This window comes from Lynx rufus, unplaced genomic scaffold (assembly GCF_022079265.1).
Source record: "Lynx rufus isolate CCGP_SWC_20201006 ecotype Redwood Valley unplaced genomic scaffold, mLynRuf1.p SCAF_20, whole genome shotgun sequence".
Classification (NCBI taxonomy): Eukaryota; Metazoa; Chordata; class Mammalia; order Carnivora; family Felidae; genus Lynx; species Lynx rufus.
In genome coordinates, this window is record NW_025814835.1 from 3,987,501 (window position 1) to 3,999,914 (window position 12,414).

Genomic DNA, 12,414 nt, shown 5'->3' on the forward strand with positions numbered 1-12,414 from the left:
AACTGATAGACAGACACATCGAGCTGCTTTTCCTGCTTCAGTTTTTACTCCTCCTCCTCTCGCCAACGTCACCCTGACAATTACAAATAGGTCTCTCACAAACCATACCTGTCAATCTTTTTAATTGCTTTGTTTTCTTTTTTTTTTTTCTTTCCGGAGCTAAACAATATGACAAAAAAAAAAAAAAGAAAGAAAGAAATCTTAATGCAGCATAACATAAAAGATTGCACATTGGAGAAAGACATTGAGGGGTTTGTTATTGTAATCCACTGGCTGATACCGGGTAAAACCCATGTGTTATAAGCCAAGTTAAGTAGACACTAGTTCCTGCAGATTTTTAAACCTGTAAGTCCACCCCCCCCACCCCCTGGAACATTCATACACACGCACCCACGTGGACACAAACTATCCTTGGATGAGAATGTCCAACATTTGAGATAAAAATACCTGTGTCATTTTTGCAGTCTTAGTTAGGGGGTTAGATTTGATCGGGGAGGGGCACTGTGTGGCTTCATGATTTTGGTAATTCTAGGTTAAGTGTAAAACAAGAGTGGGTTTTTTAATTAAAATGTATACCTTTAATAAAAATGTAAAGATGGACTCAGCTTATCATACAAAAATGTGGAAGATACTCAATTCGGTCCCTCTATGAAAAGTGAATTGATTATTTGGTCAATATAGACAATTAGGGAGAAAATTGACATGATGGAACGTCGGATCCTTCTAGCTGGGTTATAAAATGAGGTCTTCATACATAATTGCAACGTCTCCAATTCAATTAAGTCCTTCGGCATCCCCACCTAGAAGTTTAAAATGCTTATGTGCTCTGGGAATATGGCCCTCTAGTTTCCAATTTTTGCGTTCTTTCCCAATGGGAACCTGTAACAGTCTTGTAGAGGCTACTTAAAACATTCATGGAAAAACACGAAATCTAGGCCAAAATAAATAAAATGGCTTAGTTCGTGCAACTTGCATGGGACAGGCTGAGGGCAGAAGGCGCGGGCAAGGCGTTCCGGGGCCCGGGGGGCCAGGAGCCCGGGGCGCCGGGTGCTCTGGGCGTCCCCGCCCCGCGTTGGGTGCCTGCGCGCGTGCACTGGCGGCGGGGGCTCCCCGCGCGGCTCGGGGCCCCCGGCCGTGCCCCGCCGCCCCGGCCGCGCTCGGGGTTGATTCGTACCACCTTGCAAGGAAGTGAACGCTTCGCACGGGAAGGGGAGGTGCCTGCGCCGGCCGCTCGGCGCCGCGCCGCTCCGAGGACGCCCGGGGCTGCCGCCGGCTCAGGGCCGCGGCGGTCGCGGGACGCGCAGCTCCCCTCGCCGCCCCCCTCACCCTTTTAGAGGAGTCAAATCCGGCTTTTAGAGCGTGGGGAGGGTGGGGATATCCGGTGCCTCCCGGACGCCGGGAGAAAGGGGGAGGGCGGAGAGGATCCTTGGCCAGTCTGCGCCGAGCAGATTCAAACCAAAACAAAAAGATTAAAGGAGCAGCGGCCGGGGTGGCAGCGATCCCCAGGCCGGGACCCCGGGGGTGGCGCGTCCGGGAACCGCGGGGGCTGCGCGGACCGCCGGCGCTGCGCGCGGCGGGGAGGGAGGGGGAGAGAGGGAGCCAGTCGTAGTGGGGAAGGGGGGGGAGGGAGTCGAGGGGAGCACGCGGGCCGGAGGAGGGGCGGACCCGCCTGCTCCGCCCGCCCGCGCCGAGCCGAGCCGAGCCGAGCGGCCCGGGCTGGGCGCGACCCCGGCCGGCGGCGGCGCAGAAAGCGGGCAGAGGCGCGGGCCATGCTTCGGCTGGCGCCCGCCGGGGCCCGGACCATCGTGGACATGTCGTACGCCCGCCACTTCCTGGACTTCCAGGGCTCCAACATCCCCCGCGCCATGCAGAAGCTGGTGGCGACCCGTCTGAGCCCCAACTTCCGCGAGGCCGTCACCCTGTGCCGGGACTGCCCGGTGCCACTCCCCGGGGACGGAGACCTCCTCGTCCGGAACCGGTGAGCCCGGCGCGCGCCCCCCGCCCAGGCCGGGCCCCGGCCCGCGCTGCGCGGCTCCCCGGCTGTCCCGGGCCGGCCTGCGTCCCCACACTCCGGCGAGCGCTCGGGCGCACAGCCTGACTTTGCGAGATCCCGGGAAGTTGAACCCGCCGCCATCTGGCGAAGGCGAACGTAATGTGACTGTTGCCGGTGTGAATATCCGATGCCACGGAACGTCCTCATAACTGAGGGTTATTTTAATTTGGGATTCCCCTCCCCTCCCCCAGCCCTCCCTCCTCCCCCTCCCGCTCCCGAAATAAAACCGACGGGACCCAGAAGGGGAGGCTCCCCGCCCGGCCCACCCGCGCGCACCCACGACTCCTGCGTTCCCATAATCTTTAGTGTGGACCAGGAACAGGCTGGACACAATCTGCGACGTTTAGGTAACGTGCTTTGGAGGAAGGAGGCCGAGGACCCGACTGGCTTTTCCCGTGCGCTCCAGGTTGGCAGCCGCCTCGCCATGGCGGAGCCTGTCGTTGGGTGTGTTGGTGTGCACCTCGCCGGTGTCGTCTGCGTGTTGTCAGTGCTGTGTGGCTGTTGTCTGTGCCCCAGAGCTTACCGGCAGGCGCGTGGCGCGTCCGGGGCGGCTGGGCCAGGGCTGGGGTGGGGGCACGGCTGCATTTGCCTGCACGATCTGCAGACCTTTGGGTGGCACTCGAGTGGTCGCCCTACCTTCTGATCGCCTGTCCCACCTCCACACTCCCTACCTTGATGTGTTTCCAGCTCACTAATCTCTAGTAACGGGAGAGGTGTGGGAAGGAAAGGGACCTTAGTCTGTGGGAGCCGTGCCCTTCGGTCTCTGTTTGGTGGGTCCCCCTCGCCGCCTTATTTGCAGGCGGGGCATTCCCCATTGCTCTGTCCCCTACGCTAGAGCAGGGCTCACCCGCCTGCTCAGTCCCATCGGAGGACTACAATATTGCATGTTTCAGGTTGGATGTGCGGTTGAAGGAAGGCGTGAGTTCTGGTTGTAACTGTGTTGTAAATTGTGCCCTGGAAAGTCCTGTAAGTCACCTGCAAGGAGCGAAGGACAAAGTGTTCCCCACCTACGTGGCTTGCTGCCACGTTTAGTCCGTTCATTTTAGAGATTCATATCAGCCTTCCAAAGACTGCAAGATTGAATAATTCTGCTCATGATTTCAAACTTTTGGAAACCTGTTGGCAACGTAAAAACTGAGGGAGCCAAGGGTGGGGTTGAGGGGAAGCTGGCTCTCGGGCTGGGGTGCAGAGAGTGCCTGAAAAGGTGGATGTGTGTGTCCTTCTAAAAGTTTTCATCGGTGGAAACAAGGCTGTAGAGGATTTCTTCTTTATGGGATAAAGCGCTAAAGCTATTGAGATAAGGCTGCATATCCTACCAAGTTAAAAAGAAGGAACACACACAGAGCACACCAGACACACGAGTGATTTGCTAGAAGTTGAGATGAGAGTAGGCTGAAAAGCCTCCAGGCTTTAACCAGCAAAAAAGTTTCACATGGGCCGGTTTCTTCTTTTTTTCTTCTAATTTTTCTGATCAGGTGCACTGTTGACGGTGAGCACTGATGTAAAACACACACCACTGCTTGAATAAAATCCGTTTCAGACACCGGGTGTGAAATGGGGAGGGGGCGACTGAGCAGAGCGGGCGGGGGAAGGTGTGAAGTTAGAGCACTCCCAGCAGCGGCGGAGTGGCACCACCCGCCAGCGCTGTCCCGCTGTCCGTGGAGGGTGCTCCCGCCCGCCCTGTGCTGCCGCCTGGCCTCTCTACCTGCGGTGTTCCCCAACCCCCTGGGTTGTCCTCCCCTCCCCCGGCTCCTCTGACAGCTCCCTCGCCGTCACCCTTAGCTGCTTCTTCCGCGACAGGGCCCGGGCACCCCCCGCGCTGGGTCACCGGGGATGGTCCCCGAATTCGGTGGTCAGGGATCTAGAGCCGCGGCTCCCAACGTTTGGAGCTCATCGGTTCGGATTGTTTTAGGATCCATGCCTCTCTTTTCCCTTCACATATGCCAAGAGCCCCCTTTAGTATAGTGCGTTTAGTATGGGTACAACTTGACCTCTAACTTCTACCTTGAAGCCCATATCAGAAAGAGAATGGGGCCAGTTTTTCTGCCTGTTGGGAGGGGGTGAATCTTTGCCTCCTCTTTCCGTACTCTGTGGAAGATCTGCTCCTAACCCCAAATTGTAAGAAGATCCTTTATACTTGTAAATAGTTGGGGGGGGGGGGGGAGGGGGGAGGCATTTTACAGATTTTTTTTTTTTTAATAGACTGGAGGTCTATTCACGGCAGGTTAGTTCATTTAATCCTAGACCAAATCTTCCCCAGGAACAGTGTTAATTGCATACAAATTTCATGCAAGCACTTTTCATTTTTCTCATAATAAAAATCTACTCTGGAATGAATGGCTTAAGCGCACATTCACTTGTTCAGAAAGGTGTTTGGGGATTTTCACTGTGCCCCGCCTGACTCTTCCTTTCAGTTGGATATTTGCACATCTCATTCCATCTTAACAGAAAATACAAATTCTTTATTCACAGAGAGGGAAGTGCTTTTAAGTCAGAGGTGGGTTTAGGATAATCAAGTTTATCCCATTTAGGGAAGGTGTGAAAGGGGCGCATAAAATCCCTGCAGAATGTCTAATTGATGTCCCTTTATCCAGTGCTCACTGTTTCCTACAGCCGAGGACAACTTCACAACCCCCTCTCAGTGCCCAGCCCTCAGGAAAGAGAAGGAAAGGGAGAAAGACACCCTCCGGTTAAGTCAGCTTGTGTGCTATTTTTAGCCTTTTTTCGAAGGATAGTGACACATTATTTCGTTTCCAAATATTTCTAACGATTTTCTGCTCAAGTGTAAGATAATGGAGCAAAGAGTTTGTAGTAATGGCAAAGAGCAGGTGGGGGATGGGGAAGGCGTTTTTGATAAACGGTTTGTTGCTCACGGGGAGGGTAACAGTATTTCTGCTGACTCTCCAGGCGGAGATTTTTTTCCCTTTCCTTTCCTTTCCTTTCCTTTTCTTTCCTTTCCTTTCCTTTTCTTTTTTCTTTTCTTTTGTCTTTTCTTTTTTCTCCTTTTTTTCCCTTTCCTTCTCTTTTCTTTCCTTTTCTTTCTTCTCTTCCCTTTCTTTCTTTCTTCCTTCCTTTCTTTTTAAGTAAGATCTGATTTGGACGACGCTGTTTGGCTCCCAGTGTTGAAGGCTCCAGACTCGAGTCTTCGCATTTTGTTTTTGTTCAAAGAAAGCGCTTCCCTGCCTCTGCAGGACTGCCTGCTTCATAATAAACACGACGAAGGAAGGGGTTCAGCACTTTTTAGTATAAATAAACCGGCGACTCTCGAAGGGTATATATTTGGGGAAAGCCTTCACCGGCCCCATTCTTTTTCCTGGGGTTCCTCGATTTTAGTCTTCTGAGTGGATCCTCCGGTCGGATTGCTAGGACCCTGCACTTATTAAGAGCATATATTTTAAATTAAGGTACAAGGAGAGTCTCGAAATGCACGCATTCTACCAAGCGTGCCTTTCCTTTCTTTTTCTCGCTTGCTTGCCCTTTGCTGTCCCCTGCTCCCCGGCCCGGGCCCCCTTTCCCATTGCGCCCGCTGCTCTTGAACTTGTTTCTGGAGGGGCGGAAGGCGCGGGCTCCCGACCCTCAAGCAGCTCTTCCCAAAGCCCAGGTAAGGCCGAGGGCTCATCCAGGCAGTGGCGGGTCCCCACCTGCTGCGGCGGCCTCGCGGCGTCAAAGCTGGGGTCCGGGGGAGGCGGGGGCCCACCGGAGACCCGGGAGAGGGCGAGGTGCGCAGAGCGGAGTAGCGGGGAGCTGTCGCCACCAGCCCGGGCGACTCCTTCACCGACGACGAGGCAGGCAATTTAGAAGACGGCAGGGCGGGGGGAGGGGGAAACATGGGAAAAAAAAAAAAAACGGGGGTGCTTGCGAGGCCAAGGTCACGGTCCGGCCGCAGGCGGGCCCCGGGCGTGTGGCCTCTGCGCTCCAGCGCGCTGTGTGTTCTCGGGACTCCCGGGGAGCTTGACGGCCCTGCGCCCGGGCTCCGCGGCCTGCGCTGACTAGGCTTGCCCGTCGGGACCCCGCCCGGCCCGGGGAGGCCGAGGTCATGGTCGCAGGCCTGGGCGGCGGCCCCTCCTCCCCAAAGCCCGGCCTCTCCGCTCGGCCCCAGCCTGCTCCGGGACTCAGAGTCCCCGATCGCGCCTCTCCGTGGTGGCGGTGGAGAGCCGGGACGGGAGGGGAGGCAGTCGGCGGAGGCCGGGCACTTCCGAGGGGAGACGGTTCCAGAAGGACTTCTGGCGCCCAGCAGGTTGGCCGGGGCTCACGGAGGGTGCCGCAGGGCACACGCAGAGCCGTGTGCGACCTGGACGGGGCGCGCAGAGGGCCCTGCGGGTCTCCTGCCGCTGCTCCGGCTGTGCCCGGGCTCAACCTCAAGGTTCGATTTGCTTTTTGAGGCAAAGCCCCCGTGGAAAACTTAAGCTGCCGCTAGTCAGCCGCGGGCGCCCCAGCTCCCAGCAGAGCCCGCTCCCACCTCCACTTGACCATCGCCCCCCACTCCGGCGCCTGCCTGTGCCCTCTCTCCTCCACTTTCCTCCTGCCTGCGCCCCGCTTGCTCTTGCCATCTCTTCCCCTGGCAAGTGGCAAACCACAGCTGGGAGCGAGGGACAGCCAGAGATGCATTTTCCTCCAGCAGCCCCCCCCACCCCACCCCACCCAGGGCGAGCTCCTTAGAGGTGGGGAGGACCCGTGGGGCCAGCCGCCACAGGGGCGTCCCTCTGAGTCCAAGGGGGGGGGTCCCCGAGGAGGAAGGGCCTCTCCAGTTGGGACTGAGACAGGAGGAGAGAGGGGCACAGGAAGGGTTAATCCTGGGCGAAGAGACAGGAGCTGGTGGCAGGGCCTCAGTCCCCCACCCCTGGAGCAAGCCACCGTCACTTCCACCCCACGGACCCCTTCCTGGACTTTGCTTTACAGCCTCTACAGCAGGGGCACCGGAGGCGAGACGCTCCAGCTGGGCTCTGCCCTAGCTGCCTTCTGTGAAGTCCAGAGGCATGCTCGGAGGAACCTGGCCCTTTTTTTTAAAAAAGCCCAAACCCCGAGAATTATGTAAATTGAAAGGAAAGATCAGGCGCCCACCCCCAAAATACAATCTGGTATTAAATCCCAGATGGAAAACCAGCAAAACTCATTTCCCCCACTTTTCATTATTGTGTTATCATCGATGGCTATGGAATTCTGTAGTGTGCTGTTGAGGCTACGTGATGTGCTAACTTCTGAAAGCAGCTTGACATGCCCCAAAGAAATTGTTTCCTGCTTTCTTATTTCTACAATATGTAGAGAGCTTTCAATATTGTAGATACACAGGGCATGATCATCAGGGAACATTTATAAGTGCAAAGTGTTATCTCTAATACGGTAGAAGTGGGTCCTTGCACAGGGCAGTTTTGGTTTATTAAGTTAAATTAAAAGTGAATTATTTTAAACTGACCCACTTACCAGCTTTCCTTCTGCCACCAGACACCCCCATCTTTTCATTTCATTACAGGTGGAAATGACATTTTTAGGGTCCTCCATTATGTGTCTCAGCCACGTCCTGACATTTTTTAGTAGACGGCTTTTTTTCTTATGTAGTAGGATATTTTTGTTATGAGGTATATGGAGATGAAAAAAAGCTGGTAAAAATACCGGCCTCGCAATTAAATTGACTCTGGATACCAAAGTGAAAATAATCATCTGGTATTAATCAAGTTATGTCTCTGCTTCTTGTTGAGGAAAAATATAGTGACGATTTGCTTTCCTTTTCATCTAAAAAGCACTGTAAAATGTTGAATGTTCCATAAAAATTTCTACCCTTATGAGACAATTTTTGTTCAATTAATCAAAATGCATAGTTTCACGCTGGACATAGTTACATCAGAAAGAAAATTTGCTGCGGCCAGTCTAGCAGTGTTTTAAACAACGCTGCAGTAGCATGTAGCAGACGATGACCTTGCACACTGCCTGAATCTTCAATAATATCATTGTCATTACTATTATTATCCGAAGTGTTAAATTGTCGCCAGAATCAATACAAGTCTACTTCTCCGAATATATTTTATCTCACTGTTGTTTTTAACATCTTTGTTAAGAGGCCAATTAATTTCCAACTCATAGCTGCAGTGAAGTTTGCGTATAAGAGGGCTTCCTGACTTTTTTTTTTTTAACAGTTTGTTTCTCCTTTTGAAAGAAAGAGGAGGAAAGGAAATCGCGTGTGAAATAAAGAACTTGGTGTTTAAAGTGGTACGAAACGATTCCCAATCTGATTTAAAAAAATAACATGTACCAAAATTCTGATTGCAAATCCCGGTCAGGCTGATACTTGTTTAACTTTTTTTTTTTTCAACTGAATATCAAGACTGATTTTTTTTTTTTTTTTTTTTTTAATTCTACCAGGATAGATAGCTGAGCCACCCGTCCACGGTCCCTGGAATTAGAGGAATTTTTCTAAGCGGGATACCAAGGCCTTGGTGAAGGAAACCTCTTAATATCCTCGTTTGTTTGTTTGTCTGTTTTCTTCTAGATTTGTCGGTGTTAACGCATCTGACATCAACTATTCAGCTGGCCGGTATGACCCTTCGGTGAAGACCCCCTTCGATGTAGGTTTCGAGGGCGTGGGGGAGGTGGTAGCCTTAGGCCTCTCTGCCAGTGCCCGGTACACGGTGGGCCAGGCTGTGGCTTATATGGCACCTGGCTCTTTCGCGGAGTATACCGTGGTGCCTGCCACAGCCGCGGCCCCCGTGGCCTCTGTGAAACCCGAGTATGTCACCGTGCCGGTGAGCGGTACCACCGCGTACATCAGCCTGAAAGAGCTCGGAGGACTGTCCGAAGGGAAAAAAGTTTTGGTGACGGCAGCAGCGGGGGGAACGGGCCAGTTTGCCGTGCAGCTTGCCAAGAAGGCCAAGTGCCATGTCATTGGGACCTGCTCCTCTGATCAAAAGTCCGCTTTTCTGAAATCGATCGGCTGTGATCGCCCCATCAACTATAACGCCGAGCACGTCGGTACAGTCCTGAAGCAGGAGTACCCCAAAGGGGTCGATGTGGTGTATGAATCCGTCGGGGGAGCCATGTTCGACTTGGCCGTAGATGCCTTGGCTACCAAAGGGCGCTTGATAGTCATTGGGTTCATCTCCGGCTACCAGACTCCCACCGGCCTTGCGCCTGTGAGAGCAGGAACCTTACCAGCCAAACTGCTGAAGAAATCCGCCAGCGTTCAGGGCTTTTTCTTGAACCATTACCGTTCTGACTATCAAGCAGCCGTGGAGCACTTGCTTCAGATGTGTGTGGACGGAGACCTGGTTTGCGAGGTGGACCTCGGAGACCTGTCTGCAGAGGGCAGGTTCATCGGCCTGGAGTCCGTATTCCGGGCTGTCGATTATATGTACATGGGAAAAAACACTGGGAAAATTGTACTCGAACTACCTCACTCTGTCAACAGTAAGCTGTAAACTCAGAAGGATGGCAGAAGTCAAAGGAGAAAGAAAACGGGCACCTTCTTCCTCAGAAAGAGTCGAATCAGTTTATTTTTGGTGGGTAATGGAGATCATATCTCTTAAAAGGTGTTAACGAATGAGTTTCTGTCTCTCTCTCTCTCTCTTTTTCTTTTTTGCCCCTCCCTTGAAAAAAAATGCCAATAAAAACTTCCCTCGATGGCTCAGAGGTAAAACCGTTACATTCAGTTCTTTGGCCATAGACAGTCTCATTCCAGGCTTTATTGTTCCAGGGAATTAAATTAATTCCTGATGCAAGATCTGATCAAATCAGTATGCCTTCAGCTTGATGGGATTTTAAAATCAGTCTTGAAAATAGTTCACAAATTCCTTACTTTGGGAGAGTTTGGTCTTCCGCTAACGAGCAGTTAATAGATAAGAGACAGGGCAGGAGGACAGCCATCTATTCTCAGAGTCCATATTCCCAGGAAATGGCCCTTCCTTTCTTATAAATCACCAACTATCTAAATGGAAATTTGGAGGAATTCTCCCAAAACTTTGATTTTTTTTTTGTTTGTTTAGATCATTAGGAAAATGACTAAGTGAACACAGACCTATTTTTTAAAAGTCTCTGCTGTTTAATGCTTTACGCACAATTATCCTGGGGAGGCACATGTGGCATGGGAAGCCTCTCTCTTCCCTTAAGAAGCAAATTAGTGTTGAAAACCGATGAAGACAAAAGCAGATTTTGGAAAGGGGCTCAACGGAGATCTGGGGGTTACCTGCCCGGGAAGGAAAGGACGTGCTTCATCCACGGGGAGGGTCTGCACAACAAAACCCCCACCACGAGGGGAGACGCACTCTCTAGGCACACCGCCAGAGGCTGATAACAGCATCCTTCGTAGGCCTGAGGTGGGATCCATCAAAGGGCACCATGTGGAGGAGGGGCTTGATGGGATGGGAAATAATAAGATACTTGCTCCGTGTTGCAGACTTTCTTGGACACCGTGCGTTTTCTCTCTGATCACGGAAACAGAATAGCGTGCTTAGCGTGGAACGCTGTTCCTCCGTTCCCATTTCACTTCTCTGTGCCCTCGCTCTGTCGGGGATGAGGTGCTCCTGGGCACCGCTGCCTGGGGTCACACGTGAGAGTCCCGTCATGTGCCTTCTCTCGTGAGCCGTGCCTACCGCCGACGTGCCTGCCCCCTCGCCTTCAGCTCGGCTTTCACCGTTCCGTTGGAAATCCCACGGTGCCTTTCTGATTGAAGGCAAAGCCCACCAGATCCTTTTCTCAAAGCCTCTGGCCCCAGTGTATCTAACACGCTAAATAAATAGGAACGCAATTAAAGATGCTCCGGGAAACCCGGTGACCATATTTAATTTTTCTTTCCTCCCGTCTGAGGAGCGAGGAAATCCTACTGCTGAATAGCTGTTAGTATCTATTTTACAAGATTTACTCATTTTCAGGTACCTAATGTAGCTGCTAGCATGCATGCACAACAATACAATTTATATGGTAAATGGGACCAAATAATGGCTTCACTGAATGTTATGGCTGCACTGAAGGGAAATGTCACGGTAAATAGCTGCCAAATTATGGATCATGCCGAAGTGTCACAACTGCACTAAAGACAAATAGCACTAGAGGCTACTGCCACTGTGACGCTTTTGAGTTATGAAGAAGGGTAGAAGCCTGATGCAAGCCTCTTTGTGTCCTCATTATAGCAAGGGGTGACGAGTGCAGGGTACAAGAAAAGCTGGCCCAATGTGGTGCTCGGTTATTAATCTGTCCCTTTCAGACCTAACAGCCACGGCCAAACGGAAGGAGACTTCGCCTCGCTTTTGGATACGCACACAAACACAGGGGAGGGGACAGGTTTTATGAATGTATCTGCACGGGAAATGACTGGTAATGGGAAAGCGCCGCGATCCAATCATCCCATCAAAGAACAGTCCCCGTGTGTGCTGCTCCCCGTGCGGATAGATGTGCGAAGTCTAAGCGGTAATGCACTTTCTCCCTTTGTCAAGGCGAGGAACCAGGACGCTGCCAGCTCTCGCTTCTTACAAACTGAAGTGCGTCCCGGTTTCTCTCATTTTAATGGGAGGGTAATAAATATGAAAGACCAGCATTTTAACGGATGGATCCCTGAAACCGCAGAATAGAAATTTATTATGTTTTGAAGGAATCGACTAAATTCAGCTATGTAAAAAAAAAAAAAAAAAAAAGACATTTTTTTTCAAACACCCAGGTTTAAAATAAAACATAATCTGAAATCCTCGTGCTCTCCCCCCCCCCAAACTAAGAAACTACAGGACATGCTGTTTTCATTTATTCTTAGAAAACAAGCATGAAGGATTCCGCCCATTCAGATAATGCCAAAAATATGTTTAAACTTTTTTTTTTCCTTATTCTTCTGAAAAATGATTTGTAAATTGAGGGTCATAGTTCAGCATCAGTTTCATCTTCTGGGATTATCGTTCAAGACCAGCGTCTAATGGGAGGTGAAATGGTGTGATGTTCTCAACACCTTTCTCCTGAACTGTTATCGCAGATCACAAAAAGTACATCCATAATTCAGGGCGATTGTCAGTCTTTGTTTTAGAGACAGGGCCGGGGCTGAATGATCATGGTGGATGAATTACTTCTCGGTTCTCAGGGTGGCCTTCTCTGCGCATCAGCCTTGAGGTCTCTGGCTGGGCAGACGGAGCGGTTGACTGGTAAGCAAGCCTAGAAGCTATTCTTTGCCGTTCCGTTGTGACTTCTAAAAAACCCAATGCCGTCCCTTCAAATTTGTTTTGCACGCAAAAGAAAAAACAAATACCAACATCGTTATTTCGGGTCTCTCTGACAGTGAATTCTGCTATTGAACGATGTCAGCATCCAAAAAAAAAAAAAAAAAAAAAAAAGGTCCGGAAACCGGGAATAGTCTGCAAAGAAATGACACAGAAGTTTTTTGCTCGATATGCTCT

General features: G+C 51.5%; 1 protein-coding gene across 2 annotated transcripts; it reads left to right on the forward strand.

Annotated features, from left to right (window-relative positions):
- Nucleotides 1–1,702: 1,702 nt before the first annotated feature.
- PTGR3 (prostaglandin reductase 3) lies at nt 1,703–9,517 on the forward strand. Of its 2 annotated transcripts, none has more exons than XM_047086320.1 (2): nt 1,703–1,978; nt 8,538–9,517. In XM_047086320.1, the coding sequence occupies exons 1-2, from the start codon at nt 1,770–1,772 to the stop codon at nt 9,460–9,462; spliced, it is 1,134 nt and encodes a 377-aa protein (XP_046942276.1). In that variant the 5' UTR covers nt 1,703–1,769; the 3' UTR covers nt 9,463–9,517. The 2 variants fall into 2 exon arrangements, with proteins under 2 accessions (XP_046942276.1, XP_046942277.1); XM_047086321.1 differs by lacking the exon at nt 1,703–1,978 and adding an exon at nt 2,410–2,459.
- The last annotated feature ends 2,897 nt before the right edge of the window (nt 9,518–12,414 follow it).

Coding starts and splice junctions, on each gene's coding strand:
- PTGR3 (XM_047086320.1), top strand. CDS start 1,770: ATGCTTCGGCTGGCGCCCGCCGGGGCCCGGACCATCGTGGACATGTCG. Junction 1,979..8,537: donor GACCTCCTCGTCCGGAACCG/GTGAGCCCGGCG, acceptor GTTTTCTTCTAG/ATTTGTCGGTGTTAACGCAT.